We start from the raw sequence: 19,356 nt of genomic DNA on the forward strand, positions 1-19,356 counted from the left end.
CGTCCAGCAAATTGCCAACTCTAAACGGTTTCTTTGCATAAATACTTCAGTGATTGCTCTTAGAAAACCACTCATATTCTATCAAATAACTTCAAAAATGAAGCCAAGAAGTGGTTTAATGTAAGTGCTCTTCAGAAAATCAATCCCAAGCCAATTAACGAAACTGATTTTCGACCTTGACCAAACCTCACTTAACAATGCCGACAGCGGCATTAAATAAAAATGCGTTTATGGAATAAGTAAACAAACAAAAAGCGATCAAAAAATACAACAAAGCACTCAGCTGCAAAGAGCAAAAAGTACAAAGTGCACATGAACCAAATGTTTTCAATAGTTTTTGATTTGTTTTTGTGTTTCACCGCTTCTAACTGCCATAAAAACAACAAGATAGAATGCTAAAGTCGAGTTTCCCGACTATCTGATACCCGTTACTCAGCTGGTAGAAGTGCAAACATTTCCAACATTTTCTGGAATATCGGCCGAAATTGGGGAAAAAATAATAAAATGAAAAAAAACTTAAACTTTTTTTTGCAAATCTAAAGAAATTTACAAGATATAAGAAACGGAAAAAATACCACAACATTTTTCAAAAGTATGGGCGTGACAGTTTTTAGCGGTTTATGGGCGTTGGAGAGGGCGTGACAAAAAGTTTTTGGCAAATTTAACATGATATATTGGCCAGATCAAATTGGCTATTGATCCTGATAAAGAATATATATACTTTATATGGTCGAAAACGTTTCCTTTTGCCTGTTACATACTTTTCAACGAATCTAGTATACCCTTTTACTTTAGGAGAATTGGATATAATTAATAAAAAATTTAATTACAAACATTTTCGAAATTTTAATGCAGTTTTTTAGAGAATTGCGTCAGAAACATTTAAAGGTATGCCACTTCAAAATCCGATTAAGATTAGTTGAGTTATGGAGTTTTGAACTTCAGCCTTGGGACATTTTGTTAGTTTTCTGAATTTGTACAACATCATAACATCAAGAAAATTACAAAAAAATTCAACTAAAATAAATTTCTAAATTTTAATGCAGTTTTTTAGAGAATTGCGTCAGAAACATTTAAAGGTATGCCACTTCAAAATCCGATAAAGATTAGTTGAGTTTTGGAGTTTTGAACTTCAGCCTTGGGACATTTTGTTAGTTTTCTGAATTTGTACAACATCATAACATCAAGAAAATTACAAAAAAATTAAAAAAAAATAAATTTCTAAATTTGAATGCAGTTTTTTAGAGAATTGCGTCAGAAACATTTAAAGGTATGCCACTTCAAAATCCGATTAAGATTAGTTGAGTTATGGAGTTTTGAACTTCAGCCTTGGGACATTTTGAGCTTCCACAACATCATCACATCAAAAAAATCACACAAAAATTAAAAAAAAAATAAATTTCTAAATTTTAATGCAGTTTTTTAGAGAATTGCGTCAGAAACATTTAAAGGTATGCCACTTCAAAATCCGATAAAGATTAGTTGAGTTATGGAGTTTTGAACTTCAGCCTTGGGACATTTTGTTAGTTTTCTGAATTTGTACAACATCATAACATCAAGAAAATTACAAAAAAATTAAAAAAAAATAAATTTCTAAATTTGAATGCAGTTTTTTAGAGAATTGCGTCAGAAACATTTAAAGGTATGCCACTTCAAAATCCGATTAAGATTAGTTGAGTTATGGAGTTTTGAACTTCAGCCTTGGGACATTTTGAGCTTCCACAACATCATCACATCAAAAAAATCACACAAAAATTAAAAAAAAATAAATTTCTAAATTTGAATGCAGTTTTTTAGAGAATTGCGTCAGAAACATTTAAAGGTATGCCACTTCAAAATCCGATTAAGATTAGTTGAGTTATGGAGTTTTGAACTTCAGCCTTGGGACATTTTGTTAGTTTTCTGAATTTGTACAACATCATAACATCAAGAAAATTACAAAAAAATTCAACAAAAATAAATTTCTAAATTTTAATGCAGTTTTTTAGAGAATTGCGTCAGAAACATTTAAAGGTATGCCACTTCAAAATCCGATTAAGATTAGTTGAGTTATAGAGTTTTGAACTTCAGCCTTGGGACATTTTGTTAGTTTTCTGAATTTGTACAACATCATAACATCAAAAAAATCACACAAAAATTAAAAAAAAATAAATTTCTAAATTTGAATGCAGTTTTTTAGAGAATTGCGTCAGAAACATTTAAAGGTATGCCACTTCAAAATCCGATGAAGATTAGTTGAGTTATGGAGTTTTGAACTTCAGCCTTGGGACATTTTGTTAGTTTTCTGAATTTGTACAACATCATAACATCAAGAAAATTACAAAAAAATTCAACTAAAATAAATTTCTAAATTTGAATGCCGTTTTTTAGAGAATTGCGTCAGAAACATTTAAAGGTATGCCACTTCAAAATCCGATTAAGATTAGTTGAGTTATAGAGTTTTGAACTTCAGCCTTGGGACATTTTGTTAGTTTTCTGAATTTGTACAACATCATAACATCAAAAAAATCACACAAAAATTAAAAAAAAAATAAATTTCTAAATTTGAATGCAGTTTTTTAGAGAATTGCGTCAGAAACATTTAAAGGTATGCCACTTCAAAATCCGATGAAGATTAGTTGAGTTATGGAGTTTTGAACTTCAGCCTTGGGACATTTTGAGCTTCCACAACATCATCACATCAAAAAAATTACAAAAAAATTCAACAAAAATAATTTTCTAAATTTTAATGCAGTTTTTTAGAGAATTGCGTCAGAAACATTTAAAGGTATGCCACTTCAAAATCCGATGAAGATTAGTTGAGTTATGGAGTTTTGAACTTCAGCCTTGGGACATTTTGTTAGTTTTCTGAATTTGTACAACATCATAACATCAAGAAAATTACAAAAAAATTCAACTAAAATAAATTTCTAAATTTGAATGCCGTTTTTTAGAGAATTGCGTCAGAAACATTTAAAGGTATGCCACTTCAAAATCCGATTAAGATTAGTTGAGTTATAGAGTTTTGAACTTCAGCCTTGGGACATTTTGTTAGTTTTCTGAATTTGTACAACATCATAACATCAAAAAAATCACACAAAAATTAAAAAAAAAATAAATTTCTAAATTTGAATGCAGTTTTTTAGAGAATTGCGTCAGAAACATTTAAAGGTATGCCACTTCAAAATCCGATGAAGATTAGTTGAGTTATGGAGTTTTGAACTTCAGCCTTGGGACATTTTGAGCTTCCACAACATCATCACATCAAAAAAATTACAAAAAAATTCAACAAAAATAATTTTCTAAATTTTAATGCAGTTTTTTAGAGAATTGCGTCAGAAACATTTAAAGGTATGCCACTTCAAAATCCGATTAAGATTAGTTGAGTTATGGAGTTTTGAACTTCAGCCTTTGGACATTTTGTTAGTTTTCTGAATTTGTACAACATCATAACATCAAAAAAATCACACAAAAATTAAAAAAAAATAAATTTCTAAATTTTAATGCAGTTTTTTAGAGAATTGCGTCAGAAACATTTAAAGGTATGCCACTTCAAAATCCGATTAAGATTAGTTGAGTTATGGAGTTTTGAACTTCAGCCTTGGGACATTTTGAGCTTCCACAACATCATCACATCAAAAAAATCACACAAAAATTAAAAAAAAATAAATTTCTAAATTTTAATGCAGTTTTTTAGAGAATTGCGTCAGAAACATTTAAAGGTATGCCACTTCAAAATCCGATAAAGATTAGTTGAGTTATGGAGTTTTGAACTTCAGCCTTGGGACATTTTGTTAGTTTTCTGAATTTGTACAACATCATAACATCAAGAAAATTACAAAAAAATTCAACTAAAATAAATTTCTAAATTTGAATGCAGTTTTTTAGAGAATTGCGTCAGAAACATTTAAAGGTATGCCACTTCAAAATCCGATTAAGATTAGTTGAGTTATGGAGTTTTGAACTTCAGCCTTGGGACATTTTGTTAGTTTTCTGAATATTTTCATAACATCAAGAAAATTACAAAAAAATTCAACAAAAATAAATTTCTAAATTTTAATGCAGTTTTTTAGAGAATTGCGTCAGAAACATTTAAAGGTATGCCACTTCAAAATCCGATTAAGATTAGTTGAGTTAGAGAGTTTTGAACTTCAGCCTTGGGACATTTTGTTAGTTTTCTGAATTTGTACAACATCATAACATCAAGAAAATTACAAAAAAATTCAACAAAAATAAATTTCGAAATTTTAATGCAGTTTTTTAGAGAATTGCGTCAGAAACATTTAAAGGTATGCCACTTCAAAATCCGATTAAGATTAGTTGAGTTATGGAGTTTTGAACTTCAGCCTTGGGACATTTTGTTAGTTTTCTGAATTTGTACAACATCATAACATCAAAAAAATCACACAAAAATTAAAAAAAAATAAATTTCTAAATTTGAATGCAGTTTTTTAGAGAATTGCGTCAGAAACATTTAAAGGTATGCCACTTCAAAATCCGATGAAGATTAGTTGAGTTATGGAGTTTTGAACTTCAGCCTTGGGACATTTTGAGCTTCCACAACATCATCACATCAAAAAAATCACACAAAAATTAAAAAAAAATAAATTTCTAAATTTTAATGCAGTTTTTTAGAGAATTGCGTCAGAAACATTTAAAGGTATGCCACTTCAAAATCCGATAAAGATTAGTTGAGTTATGGAGTTTTGAACTTCAGCCTTGGGACATTTTGTTAGTTTTCTGAATTTGTACAACATCATAACATCAAGAAAATTACAAAAAAATTCAACTAAAATAAATTTCTAAATTTGAATGCAGTTTTTTAGAGAATTGCGTCAGAAACATTTAAAGGTATGCCACTTCAAAATCCGATTAAGATTAGTTGAGTTATGGAGTTTTGAACTTCAGCCTTGGGACATTTTGTTAGTTTTCTGAATTTGTACAACATCATAACATCAAGAAAATTACAAAAAAATTCAACAAAAATAAATTTCTAAATTTTAATGCAGCTTTTTAGAGAATTGCGTCAGAAACATTTAAAGGTATGCCACTTCAAAATCCGATTAAGATTAGTTGAGTTATGGAGTTTTGAACTTCAGCCTTGGGACATTTTGTTAGTTTTCTGAATTTGTACAACATCATAACATCAAGAAAATTACAAAAAAATTCAACAAAAATAAATTTCTAAATTTTAATGCAGTTTTTTAGAGAATTGCGTCAGAAACATTTAAAGGTATGCCACTTCAAAATCCGATTAAGATTAGTTGAGTTAGAGAGTTTTGAACTTCAGCCTTGGGACATTTTGTTAGTTTTCTGAATTTGTACAACATCATAACATCAAGAAAATTACAAAAAAATTCAACAAAAATAAATTTCGAAATTTTAATGCAGTTTTTTAGAGAATTGCGTCAGAAACATTTAAAGGTATGCCACTTCAAAATCCGATTAAGATTAGTTGAGTTATGGAGTTTTGAACTTCAGCCTTGGGACATTTTGTTAGTTTTCTGAATTTGTACAACATCATAACATCAAAAAAATCACACAAAAATTAAAAAAAAATAAATTTCTAAATTTGAATGCAGTTTTTTAGAGAATTGCGTCAGAAACATTTAAAGGTATGCCACTTCAAAATCCGATGAAGATTAGTTGAGTTATGGAGTTTTGAACTTCAGCCTTGGGACATTTTGAGCTTCCACAACATCATCACATCAAAAAAATCACACAAAAATTAAAAAAAAATAAATTTCTAAATTTTAATGCAGTTTTTTAGAGAATTGCGTCAGAAACATTTAAAGGTATGCCACTTCAAAATCCGATAAAGATTAGTTGAGTTATGGAGTTTTGAACTTCAGCCTTGGGACATTTTGTTAGTTTTCTGAATTTGTACAACATCATAACATCAAGAAAATTACAAAAAAATTCAACTAAAATAAATTTCTAAATTTGAATGCAGTTTTTTAGAGAATTGCGTCAGAAACATTTAAAGGTATGCCACTTCAAAATCCGATTAAGATTAGTTGAGTTATGGAGTTTTGAACTTCAGCCTTGGGACATTTTGTTAGTTTTCTGAATTTGTACAACATCATAACATCAAGAAAATTACAAAAAAATTCAACAAAAATAAATTTCTAAATTTTAATGCAGCTTTTTAGAGAATTGCGTCAGAAACATTTAAAGGTATGCCACTTCAAAATCCGATTAAGATTAGTTGAGTTATGGAGTTTTGAACTTCAGCCTTGGGACATTTTGAGCTTCCACAACATCATAACATCAAGAAAATTACAAAAAAATTCAACAAAAATAAATTTCTAAATTTTAATGCAGCTTTTTAGAGAATTGCGTCAGAAACATTTAAAGGTATGCCACTTCAAAATCCGATTAAGATTAGTTGAGTTATGGAGTTTTGAACTTCAGCCTTGGGACATTTTGAGCTTCCACAACATCATCACATCAAAAAAATCACACAAAAATTAAAAAAAAAAAATTTCTAAATTTTAATGCAGTTTTTTAGAGAATTGCGTCAGAAACATTTAAAGGTATGCCACTTCAAAATCCGATGAAGATTAGTTGAGTTATGGAGTTTTGAACTTCAGCCTTGGGACATTTTGTTAGTTTTCTGAATTTGTACAACATCATAACATCAAGAAAATTACAAAAAAATTAAAAAAAAATAAATTTCTAAATTTGAATGCAGTTTTTTAGAGAATTGCGTCAGAAATATTTAAAGGTATGCCACTTCAAAATCCGATTAAGATTAGTTGAGTTATAGAGTTTTGAGCTTCAGCCTTGGGACATTTTGATTTTCCACATTATCATCACATCAAAAAAATCACACATAAATTAAAAAAAAATAAATTTCTAAATTTGAATGCAGTTTTTTAGAGAATTGCGTCAGAAACATTTAAAGGTATGCCACTTCAAAATCCGATGAAGATTAGTTGAGTTATGGAGTTTTGAACTTCAGCCTTGGGACATTTTGTTAGTTTTCTGAATTTGTACAACATCATAACATCAAGAAAATTACAAAAAAATTAAAAAAAAATAAATTTCTAAATTTGAATGCAGTTTTTTAGAGAATTGCGTCAGAAACATTTAAAGGTATGCCACTTCAAAATCCGATGAAGATTAGTTGAGTTATGGAGTTTTGAACTTCAGCCTTGGGACATTTTGTTAGTTTTCTGAATTTGTACAACATCATAACATCAAGAAAATTACAAAAAAATTAAAAAAAAATAAATTTCTTAATTTGAATGCAGTTTTTTAGAGAATTGCGTCAGAAACATTTAAAGGTATGCCACTTCAAAATCCGATTAAGATTAGTTGAGTTATAGAGTTTTGAACTTCAGCCTTGGGACATTTTGTTAGTTTTCTGAATTTGTACAACATCATAACATCAAGAAAATTACAAAAAAATTAAAAAAAAATAAATTTCTTAATTTGAATGCAGTTTTTTAGAGAATTGCGTCAGAAACATTTAAAGGTATGCCACTTCAAAATCCGATTAGGATTAGTTGAGTTATGGAGTTTTTAACTTCAGCCTTGGGACATTTTGAGCTACCACAACATCATCACATCAAAAAAATCACACAAAAATTAAAAAAAAATAAATTTCTAAATTTGAATGCAGTTTTTTAGAGAATTGCGTCAGAAACATTTAAAGGTATGCCACTTCAAAATCCGATTAAGATTAGTTGAGTTATGGAGTTTTGAACTTCAGCCTTGGGACATTTTGAGCTTCCACAACATCATCACATCAAAAAAATCACACAAAAATTAAAAAAAAAAAAATTTCTAAATTTTAATGCAGTTTTTTAGAGAATTGTGTCAGAAACATTTAAAGGTATGCCACTTCAAAATCCGATTAAGATTAGTTGAGTTATGGAGTTTTGAACTTTATCCTTGGGACATTTTGTTAGTTTTCTGAATTTGTACAACATCATAACATCAAGAAAATTACAAAAATATTCAACAAAAATAAATTTCTAAATTTTAATGCAGCTTTTTAGAGAATTGCGTCAGAAACATTTAAAGGTATGCCACTTCAAAATCCGATTAAGATTAGTTGAGTTATGGAGTTTTGAACTTCAGCCTTGGGACATTTTGAGCTTCCACAACATCAAAAAAATCACACAAAAATTAAAAAAAAATAAATTTCTAAATTTTAATGCATTTTTTTAGAGAATTGCGTCAGAAACATTTAAAGTTATGCCACTTCAAAATCGGATTAAGATTAGTTGAGTTATGGAGTTTAGAACTTCAGGTTTGTACATATTTTTAATTTTTTTGAATTACAACATCAAACAGAAAAAATACAAAAAAATTTGATTATGGACTTAAGTACTTAAGTATTATTATTGCTCTAAAATAATAAAATCTAAAATATTTACCTAAATATTAAATTAAAACAAATTAATGTGACGAAATGTATGAAAATTATTAGTTACCTGTATGAAGCAATGTAAAGACACGAATCTGGTGTATCTTTAAGTTGCATAGTTTTGGGAGGGTTGTGAAAAAATACCCGAAGATGTAAGTTGAAATTGGAAGCTTTTATTTAGGCAAAGAAATAATTATGTAAAGATTTGGCTGCACTAGCCTTAGTACTACAAGTACCAACTGTACCAGTACTACCACTACCAAGTTTGACAACTGTGAGTTCAGATACTAGTTGACCAACATTTCTCTGTTTTAATCCATTGGCAACGTGCGTAAACCTATGGCAATGGACCACTAGTTCGCAAGGCGTTCAGTTTATCCGCCAATGCCAAATGCCAAACTCTCACCATCCAATTCCATGTTTGCACAGGTGCTGTGGTCTTGGCCAAACTCACTAGGTCGAAACCTGGAAAGTCGAGTGACTATAAATAGTTCCGTTTGCGGAGTGAAATGCCAGTTGAGTTCACGATTAAGTGCCAAGCAAAATGAAGAGCCCTCTGAGTCTGTCGACAGTCCTGTTTATCCTGTCTTACGTCTGTGTGGTCCTGGCCAACAGCATTAGCAGCAGCACCAGCACCAGTACCAGCAGCTCCACACCCAAGATCTGTGTCCTGAGGAACTGCAATCTAAGCTCCACCACGAATGCCTGTGCCCGCTATGGACGCTCCAATCTGTGCAATCGCTTCAAGAACAGCTGCACCCTGCGATATGAATCCTGCGTGGGATCCGCTACTTACACGGCGGTCAGTCTGTCCCAGTGCTCCGGAATAAGCGTAGGTTCCCGTGGAATCTGCGGAGGATCGTCCTCCTCCTCCTCATCCTCGTCATCGTCCTCGTCATCGTCCTCGTCATCGGCCTCAAACGTTAAACCCATCATTATACGCAGGGGTTGATTTCGGTGGCTGAAAATAAAATAATTCAATATGATATTAGATTTAAATGAATCATCTAAATAATTTGACAATACCTTTTTCCAAATATTCCTTTAACTTTTAGTTTCCTATCGATCTGGGACTGAATTCTTTGTTATCATTTTAATTAGCTAAATACTTTACGAATTGTTCTGCCTTATTTATATTGGTTTTTGCTTTTCAAAATTATAGATGAACAATAAATTGCTATATACTCAAGGTTAGAGTCCCGAAATCCAATGCAAATTATAATTATTTGTTAGCTCAGCTGTCAATTTGCAATATAATGTGTTAAAGTAGAACGAATTGTTTTCCTTTTTTTTGCGATACAAACAATGTAGGTGTGGTATAAAAGCCCAGATGTCTAAAGCGCATTTTAATTAGTTGATAGCAAGATGAAATCATCATTCTTAGTGTGTATCATTCTGGCGACGGTATTCATTCTGAACGTTTCCGGCAATAGCAATAGCAGCTCCTCTGAGGATGAGTTGGACTCCCCAGTTGGTGTCGTCCTGACCCGTTCCAAAACCACGTCCCGCAAATCCCAGACCTGCCGGCGAAGTGTCCAGAAGAATTGCTCCTCCTCCACGAAGACCTGCGCTCGCCTGGGAAGAGCCAACATTTGCCAGGCTTTCAAGAACGACTGTGACCGCCAACTGAGCAACTGTGGCGCCAAAAAATGTGTGTGAAGATACAATATCTCTATCTCTTACTAACCATTTCCATTACAGTCTATCGCAAGGTTAGCCTGGTCCTCTGTCGTGGCTTGCCCATCGATGTCCTGCGACCCTGCGGAAGTGGGCAATCCATTGCCAAAGGGCCTTAGAAGAACTTGAACAAAACTGTTAACTATTTCTTAAGAAACTACACCAACCCTATAACTTAATTTTAAAACTAAAAAGTATAACTTTAGTAGACTGTTACCTATATCAAATATTTATGTAAAATGATTACAAATATATATCGATTTCAGAATATATTTAATATTAGAAAGTGAAAATAAAAACCGAACATAGTGTCGATTTTCAATAAATGAAAAATCATAAAACTGGGAAAATATATAGCGCCTAAAATTTCAATTTGCAAGTATTTCAAATCCACTTCTAACGAAATATTCATTACCAATTTGCGAACAGCCTAAAAGTATATTTCTATAAACACGAAGCTCACATTTTATTTGAACAACAAACTTATTAAAACTCTTGAACAACTCACGTGTTGCTTTCCTTACTTTTTTATATGAACTAAGATATATTTACACAATTGCGAGCGAACTGATATGCGCAGGGAACAAAGACCAGGTAATAAAAATATGTTTCTTTGCACATTAGAAAATAGAAAGAATTGAGACGGTAAACATCTTCCAAGGTCGCCAAGAAAGATGAAAGTTTGCAGCGTATAAAAGTGGCAATACGACATCGGTAGTCAATTAGATATTGAAATGCGTTTGACTTTGGCGCTTCTGGTGCTGGTCGCTCTGATCGCCGTGGCCATCGATGCCCAACGGAATCAGAAAAGGACGAATGCCAGGACATTGGCTACCATCACGTCCAGGCGATCCCGAGCTGGAAGCTCGAGAAGGAGCGGCTCCTCCAGTCGCAGATCCGTGATTATCGTTGGCAACGGACGCAATAGCTCCTCCTCCAGGAGCACTTCCACCCCATCCTCCCGATGCCAGACAACTGCCACAAGCTGCTCTGCCAACTCCAATGTCTGCGGTCGGTGGAGTTCCACTCGCAGGTGTCAACGGTTCAAGAACAGGTGCCTCATGGAGCGGGCCAACTGCCGGACAACCGTTTCAAGTGAGTATAGGCTGAATCCAATGAGATACAAAAGTATCTCAGATATGCCAGAACGTATCTCAGACTAGCACTTGTGGAAACCTTGGGATGCGGTGGAGTAACTTTTGAGAAGAAAGTGGTTCTTACCAATTATACTTTTATGTACCTATTCAATAGGCTGGAATGTGGTTAATCTGGGCAACTGTACGAGCATAGCTGTCAATAATACCGGCACCTGTACCAGCACCTTTTCATCAACCTCATCGACCTCAACTTCCAACTCTCGACTGGCCAACATACTATCCGCCATTCTGGGATCATCGTCGTCATCCTCGAGGGTCACGCCCATAATTATACGTAGAGGTTGAGTTGATCTATTATCAATCTATCTCGTTATGGAATCTATCTTTTCTTTATACTACATGAACTGCAGAATTTAAGAATAAATACATTTTACACAATTAAATAACAAGTTTATTTCAGCATGTATAGTTGAAATTTCCGAAAAATCCTTAGGCACTTCCTCGTACAAGACAATGGCATTGTTAAATCACACAACAGCAAGACTAACGAGATTTATTCCTAAATTATGCTAATAAGTTGAACTTTCACTGCCGAAACGTTTCGTAATGACCCATATTTCGGCCATGCAAACAATTATTTATGTGTGCGTGCGCAGAGTGTTCACTGTGCCATTCTAATTGCATCCGCAGGCGTTCGCCATTCACATCCGCACAACGCAAAAAAGAAAATGGCGAAAAATTGCAAACTAAAAAGGGATGCTCCATAAATTTACATTGTCAGTGTGTATGTGTGTGCCTGCGCGCCATAACCATAATTTCCCACAGTTTTGCTCCCTTTTCACACAGTTTTCCCCAGTTTTCCCCTCTCCTTTCAAGTAGTGCGATTTATGCGATTGCAATTAAAAAAGGGCGAAAAAAGCGAAAATGTTAAAGCATACATCATGCGGATGTGAAAGCCATTAAAACTAAACGACATTTGCCAAAGCCCACAAAAACGTTTTAGTTAATCACTATGTGGCTTAAAATTCGAAAATAAAAAGGCAAACGGCGTGCATCGATAACACAGGACTATAAAATAGAACAACTTTTAATTAAAAACTCATATATTAAGGAATAATAAATACAAATAGCTTATGTGCAATCTCCAGTCCCTCCAATTGCGATATTATTTGTAATGCAATTCATAAGCACATCCACAGAAGTGCCAAGTTGGCCATAAGCTGCAAATGAAGAATACCATATTTAATTAGGGGATTTTTGCGTTATTAAATATATAAGCTTAAGCTTCCCTTTTTATATCCAATGTAAGGGTTTAAATGTGATAAACATGTTTCTTAATATGAATGCGCATTACAAGCTCCTATTATTGGTTTTTAAATGTAGTTAGGTCAAAAGCAGCTTACCTGTATTGCCCTTGCAATTGTCGAGAAGGTACTGGCAATCGGTGCGATAGTACTTGCATGTGTATACCGCATTATTTTGGCCATCAACGCCGGTTTGGAGTCGAAGGCATCTGGGACTGGTCCTGGAACAGGTCCTTTTGGTGCTCCAGAGGCAGTAGAAACGCTGCCGAGCCTCCAGCTCAGAAACCAGACTCAGCATCAGGAATGCATATACAATTAAAGCCAGGAACTTCATAGTGCCAATCGCTTCAAATTGACGGTTGAACTTTAACTGGCTTGAAGTAAATGTATCACCCGATTTTATAGTGCCTACTTTTGCCATCTGTTTGCGATCTGCAAATATTTGATATCAACGAAAGTGAAATTCGAAAAGAGGCCCTAAGCGATGGTATACCCTTCCAGAGAGTACATTGGTTTAAGTCATTAGGTATACGAGTATATAATCTATACTCAATATATTTAATATAGCCAGGTACGACTGTCCATCTGTCTGTTCTGCATGCTGTTCTTCCAAAAGCCCTCTTTCTATTGAAGTCGAAATATGAATTCTGTTTTAATGTAATACAAATCAGATGACTTTATCACGTAGCTGCCATAGGCACAGTAGGAAAATAAAAGATACGTAATCTAGTTGCATTGTTTTCAATCGTAAAGTGTTCTTACTGGGTAAACATCACTTTTTTTAATAAATAGTGACTACAAGGGCATATAAACTTCGGCTTTCCGATGCTAGCTTTGTTTCTTGTTAGCTTTGTTCTTGCCAAAATCTGATGTTGAGTAAGCCAAAGCCAATTCCAAATGTTTGCCCGATCAAATAGAAGGTGACAGCGCTTAGTTAATCAGCCAATGGATAAATACCAACTGTTTGTGGAGAAATTGTAGCAGGTGCGTTTTCAGTTTTAACCTACAAATGAGTGGGAAAGGTTTCAACAAATGAATGGGAAAATAATTTGGTACTTTAAAATGTTTAATTTAAAGAAAGCATGGGTAATATCATTGTTGTTATACATTTCATTAAAACTTTCCTCATTTACATGTGTGTTTTTCGGCGATTATTTTATTCATCAACATGACCTTCTTGTACAAATTTCTTGAACTTGCCGAAAACAGCTTATATAATTACCCCAGCCCCAAATGAGCCAGAATATGCCAGAATAGGCCAGAGGAATACAATTACCGATGGAGGGAGGTGTGGCTGAACCGGCCACAGTGTGTATTCGTTAGTAGAAAACCTATCGCACTGGCTGCCACTCGCTTTTCCCGCACTCCATGCGTCAGAACCATCAGTCTTCTGCCTGTCCGTCCATCATGCGAGTTTCAAGTCCCCAGTTACCTTCACTAAAAGAAAACACTGGCATAAATCATGCCAATGAAAATGATTAATCAAACAATGTGTATAGCTCTGCATTTCAAAGTTAAAAGCGGAGTTTTGAAAAAACACTACAAAAGTAAATGTAAAGAATGAAATAATGTTTTACGTTATTACGTATTACGATGGCTTTTGAAGCTTTTTTTTAAGCGTTTCAGTCCGCTTGGTAGAGAGTTTTCCTCAGTGCACCTACAATGCCCACCGTTTTCCATTTTCCCATTTTTCACCTCACATTTCCATAGCTGGCATGTCATGTCACGAGCTCATTTCACTGCATTTCCATGTAAACTCCATCGAGTTTCGCCCGCCAAAATACAGATTAAAGCACATTCCCAATTCGATGCTATTTGTGTGTTCGGTGAGCTATTTAATTCTGAGAAACATGTGGCTGTGCCGGAAAGGGTATACGGAGTTCGGTATACAAATGGTCAGGCAATTTTGTGCATGTATATTTCATACCTTCATTGCTGATTGCTGTTGTTTTTGGTAGCTTGCATGCGTTTGTTATTTTTTTTACGTTTTTATCGCACCTTCGCAACCCTACCCTTTGACCTCCTTCTATTTAGTCGGCGATAAAGTGCAGCTTAAGCTCTGGTTACGAGTACGATTATTTTTTCGAATAAATTGCCTTTGCCATGCCACAGGCTTGCGGCCCAAAGTACGCAAAAGCTTAAGAATGATTAGGCCAATGTGGAAATGCAGGAAAAATGGCGGTCGGGAAATGCACTTTAATTAGTTGGAGCCTTTTGAATGGATGATTGCATGTCCTGCGAATGGCATGCTTATCGCTATTTGTGGCCATTTTCGTTCTTCCAGGAGCTTTGGCTGACTTTTCAGTGCAACACAAGGTCAAGCCGTGGTGTAATAATAATAAAGGCGAATGAATAACCATAAAATGTTTATTTTTAACATAACAAAAGTGCAAGGCGAGCCCAGACAAGGCCCCTCACTGCAGTTGTTTGCTAATTATTTTCCATTTCCATTTAACTTTTTCGCGCCTTGTTTTCCAAGCAGTCCGCCCTTTCCACTTCTCGCTTTCCACTTTTCTCTTGCCACTTGCTTAATGCGCTTTCTGACATCCCGCTGTCATTTTGCGCAGTTTTTCCTGACTTTTCCTCATTTGCTATTAATAAGCTTAAGGCATTTCCACTGCGGCTTGCATGCCTTCGGCTGCATTTCTTGTTTCTTGGCCAACACTTCTCATTGCGCTGCATTATGCATGAGCCATATTTGTCACGCTAATTGAATAATATTATCGTATAATTAATGGGTAATAGTATCACCATCCCAATGAATTTTAAATGTTAGCCGCAAAATTAATGTTTCATAGCCTACTTTCGAGGATTTCTTATTTATGAAGCTGAGTCAGCCTGTGAACCTTCATATAACATATAGCCGCCATATAACATATAGACTATAACCCATTAATGGCCCACTTAATGCCAATCAATCGATGCAAAGAATCCCGTCGTCGTAGGTAAACAAATAAATCAAATGTGTAGACATGTAGCGTATGTAAATTAAGTTTTGTCATTTACAGCAATAAATTTCGTATTATTTTTAGCTTTATGGGACGATTATTGGGCACATGTCTCCATATTCGACACGAACATGACACCCAGCTCAGAAATCAACCGGAATAGTGAGCACCGGTTCCAATTTCCTGTCAATACTTTCAGAACGGAGCCTCAAGAAAGCTGGAGTACACTTGCAAAAATTCAACATTCCCTTGGTGCAGAGTGCTCAGTGCTCAACAAGTGAAATATGATTAGCACAATGCTTTCATATAAGAAAGTTTTATTGCGAAAATATAGAAATTTAAACGAATTTCCTACATACGAATTTCGCATGCCTTGTAATTTGGGATCATATTTTTCTGCAGTATACCCAAATATATACTCACCCGAGTTTCGTGTCAGTTGAGCGTCCGCAAAAACCGATTTTTGGATAACAAAAAAACAAAGAGATATAAAAATAATAATAATATGGGGAAAGGCGAAAGGGAAAAGGGAAAATGAAAATAAAGGGAAACCGGCGCCTGACACATACAAAAAACATTTGTTTGTTATACAGACTAAATGGATGTGAGTGCGTGGGTGGTTTGGGTGGCCTGGCTGATTCTGGGTGGCTGTAATGGAGTGGAGTGGCTCGGCTGTGGGGTGGTGGGAGATTTTTCTGCGTCGCACTCACGAATTATCGATAAAACATGCTTCACGGGCGGAGTGAGGTGGGCTCTGTCTCATTACGCCCACAACAAAATTGGGAGAGGCATTGGTCCTGTGTTTTCTTTTGTCGGAGGCATGTTGAAAATTGAAATCGAAAACAAGAACGAAAACGAAAACGAAAGCTGGCCCCAAAACTTGTTTGCACTTTGTTGATTCCCCAATCTTTACGATTTACGATTTATTTGCGAGCAAAATCAAATTATTGCATGTGTCACAAGTTTCATTCGGCTCCTGGGGTGACAAAAAGCCCAAACAACCATAAATATACATATCTGCTCGTCAATAACCAAGTGTATAACAAGCCTTTGAGCTTCACAGCCCCCGGAATCCTGCCATAATAAATAAAACTTTGTTTTGTCATAGTTTCAGCTTTGGGTTAAATGGTTTGTCGAAAGTTCCCAATTTCATTTGATTTTCCCACTGCTCTACATGATTTGCATGCACAGCAAGTGTGGGACAAAAAAAAAAGACAAAGCACTGGGTTTCATCAAAAAAGAAATGGTTGAAAATGAAACTTTGATGAGCTATTACTCATATTGACAAGGACCCTCATTTGTCTAGGATGATTGGGACAGGAATGGCCGGACTGATAGCGGTCCTTTTGGCCCGCATCGCGTATACGCAATGTGGCCTTGGCCAGACAGTTAAGTGGAAAAGTTTGTGGCCAAGGATGATTAGCCCGCCTTCAAAAGGGTTACTTTTCCAACTCATTGGTAATGGGTAAATGCTTTGCCATTTAAAAACACGAAGATCTTTAAGTTGAAAAGAATCGTTGAATTAAATCTCTAAAGAGATAAATTCTGAGCCGAATCGAATGTAATATAGTGCACACTATTTAAACGGAATTTTAATACTCAGTAACCATAGTTATTATTATTATTATCTTATCAGCTGTTACACTTTATTATATATATTATTTATTTGAAATTGTTCTTTAACTCAAGTCGAAATATTCAGGACAGTAAGTAATGGAATTAAAAGTAAGTTTTTAAAGTAAAAACAAAGTAAAAAGTAAGTTTTGCAGGCTTTTGAACCTATTTTTTAGAAGTAAACCATAATAGCTATAAAAAGTAACTACCAGAAGGCAACAGAAATGTAGGATACATTAAGGTAATATTTATGTAATGATGTGCGTAAGGGGAAACAGGAAGTGCGGCACATGCGACACGTCAACATTCAATTTTCTAATGAAATTTTTATTATAATAAAGCACATATCCGAGTCGTGGGAGGTTACAGGCCACGCCCACCTACAGCCCAGGCTAACGTATTCATGGGCAACAGTGTTGCTTTACTTCCTGCTCCAAATCCCCCCCGACCGCTTTTCCCACCAACATCCGAAAATTCTGTGTGTGTATAATGAATGCTGGCTGTGTATTGGTTGGTGGAAATGGTTCTATGCGTTCGTGCGTGTGAGTGCGATACCTCTCTCTCTTTCTCTCCCATTCTCTGTCTCTTACTTTGGCGAAGTGGCCGCCCCTACAAACAGAGTCCAACATGACCTACATTCCGGATCCGGGCGACGATGTAGCTAAGCAACTCCAGGGTCTCAAAGCCACCATCTCACCCTTGGATTCATCCAAAAAAGCGGGAAGTGCGGGGAGCACTGCGAACAGCAAAAGCAGAAGAACAGAAAAGCACGCAGCACGCATAGGAAAAAGGACTCCCCCCTGGCAGTCCTGTGAGTCTCCCTTCCCCTCCTGCCTCCTTAACCCAGTCATCTGCCCAGTCAAGCCTTATAAAAATTGTTTTCGGTCGCTTATTGGCAACAAATTTGCGTGCCTTGCATACAGAACAAAAACGGAAAAAGGACCAAAGCCAGAGAACAAACGCAGAGTTCACTACAGTAAAAAATCGGTACTTTGAACAACTCCTTGATAAAAAAATGCACCGAAAACCAAGAACTTTAAACAATGCGTAAGATTCAGTTATACCTTTTGATTTGAATAGAAACGAGCTCATACACTATTTTAACACAATTATTACTTAAATTTTTATTGGTAAGGACTGGACCTAATATAACTTTTAACAAAAATATACTTTCCCTGACATTTTGTATAGAGTTTTGTGTTTGACTGTATCTTTAACAAGATGAAAAACCTGATGAAGGTTTCTCCCACAGCGACTTCATTACAAAAGTTTGCCAAATTGTGTAGGCGCTAAATGCAACAAATACAGTAAACAATTTATTAACTTGGCCTGAAGAGATTTTCGCTGGCTTCGCGAAGAATCTGTTAGATGGAAGTAAGCGGCTTCGTTTACCACTAACAAGTGAATTTCATTTGTTCTTTCTTTTTGCAACGCAATGCCATCAATCATTTTGGCCAGGACATTTGCTGCTTTTGGCCTAAATGAAACAGAGAGCTAGGGATGTGAGCGGGCAGGAAAACGGAAGTGAGGTTTGGCAAACAAACCCGGTGCACGTGCGGTCATTTTGTCGTTTATTGTTGACTTTGGTCAAACAGAAAATATATAAGAAATATAATATTTGAAGATGATCCCAGCCAGGCGATAGTCAGCACGTGCTGAATATGTACGAAATAAAATATCCTTCTTATATCATAATTAAGTATCCGCAAAGGTTAGATGAAGAAGAAGGTACAGAAACGTTGCGTGATAAAAATATGTAAGCAAGTGCAGAAAAGTAATCTTAAAAGCTAATGCAAAAATGCTTGTAATTGGATACTATTTATAAGTATTAAATACGTAATTACTTTAGCATTTCTGCCACGACCTCCGATAGGAAATGCCGATATCTACAGCTGATCCAATTAAAGTTTTGTGAAACTGTTTGGCCAGAATTCTTTGATAAAGTTGCCAAGGCCCTGGAATCCTTGATTCGAATTTGCTGCTTGAATTTCAATTTCGTTTGTTCTCCAAGCGTAGCGAAAGCTAAATCTTTCCGAACTTTTGATAGTTTATTAAATTATTACAAAAAAATGGGGAAAAATGTTCGCCAAAGCGAACAGAAACTTTTCTAATAGCAACAAAAATTTGAAACAACCAAGTCGAGTGGATGGGCAGGCTGGTTGGGTGATTTGGGTGGTTTGGGTGGCTTGGCTTGGCTGGATACACTTTGTTAGCCAAGTTAACTCTTTGCAGGACCTGAACGACAGTTTGTTCTGTCGCTCGCTTCACAGTTCAGAACATTCAAATTACAGAGAAGGTTGGCAATTCAAACCAAACGGAAGCAAAAGCCAAAAGTTCTCGGGGCAACTTGAGTGCAAGTT

General features: G+C 35.0%; 3 protein-coding genes across 4 annotated transcripts; 2 read left to right on the plus strand and 1 right to left on the minus strand.

The window, feature by feature from the left end:
• Positions 1-8,897: 8,897 nt before the first annotated feature.
• On the plus strand, positions 8,898-11,475 carry LOC6546875 (uncharacterized protein DDB_G0271670). Of its 2 annotated transcripts, none has more exons than XM_015156103.2 (2): positions 8,898-9,244; positions 11,445-11,475. In XM_015156103.2, the coding sequence occupies exons 1-2, from the start codon at positions 8,901-8,903 to the stop codon at positions 11,473-11,475; spliced, it is 375 nt and encodes a 124-aa protein (XP_015011589.1). In that variant the 5' UTR covers positions 8,898-8,900. The 2 variants fall into 2 exon arrangements, with proteins under 2 accessions (XP_015011589.1, XP_001975958.2); XM_001975922.2 differs by lacking the exon at positions 8,898-9,244 and adding an exon at positions 10,768-11,128 and having other exon boundaries at positions 11,285-11,475.
• Positions 9,706-10,178, plus strand: LOC26526105. Its single transcript, XM_015157258.2, has 2 exons — positions 9,706-10,007; positions 10,058-10,178. The coding sequence occupies exons 1-2, from the start codon at positions 9,722-9,724 to the stop codon at positions 10,150-10,152; spliced, it is 381 nt and encodes a 126-aa protein (XP_015012744.1). The 5' UTR covers positions 9,706-9,721; the 3' UTR covers positions 10,153-10,178.
• Positions 11,476-12,261: 786 nt separating the features above from the next.
• Positions 12,262-12,768, minus strand: LOC6546855. The gene is made up of 2 exons (XM_001975921.1): positions 12,534-12,768; positions 12,262-12,350 (listed from the first exon to the last, which is right to left on the minus strand). Exons 1-2 carry the CDS (start codon positions 12,766-12,768, stop codon positions 12,262-12,264), a joined length of 324 nt encoding a protein of 107 aa, XP_001975957.1.
• Positions 12,769-19,356: the final 6,588 nt, after the last annotated feature.

This window comes from Drosophila erecta, unplaced genomic scaffold (genome assembly GCF_003286155.1).
Source record: "Drosophila erecta strain 14021-0224.00,06,07 unplaced genomic scaffold, DereRS2 tig00000092-arrow-pilon, whole genome shotgun sequence".
NCBI lineage: Eukaryota > Metazoa > Arthropoda > Insecta > Diptera > Drosophilidae > Drosophila > Drosophila erecta.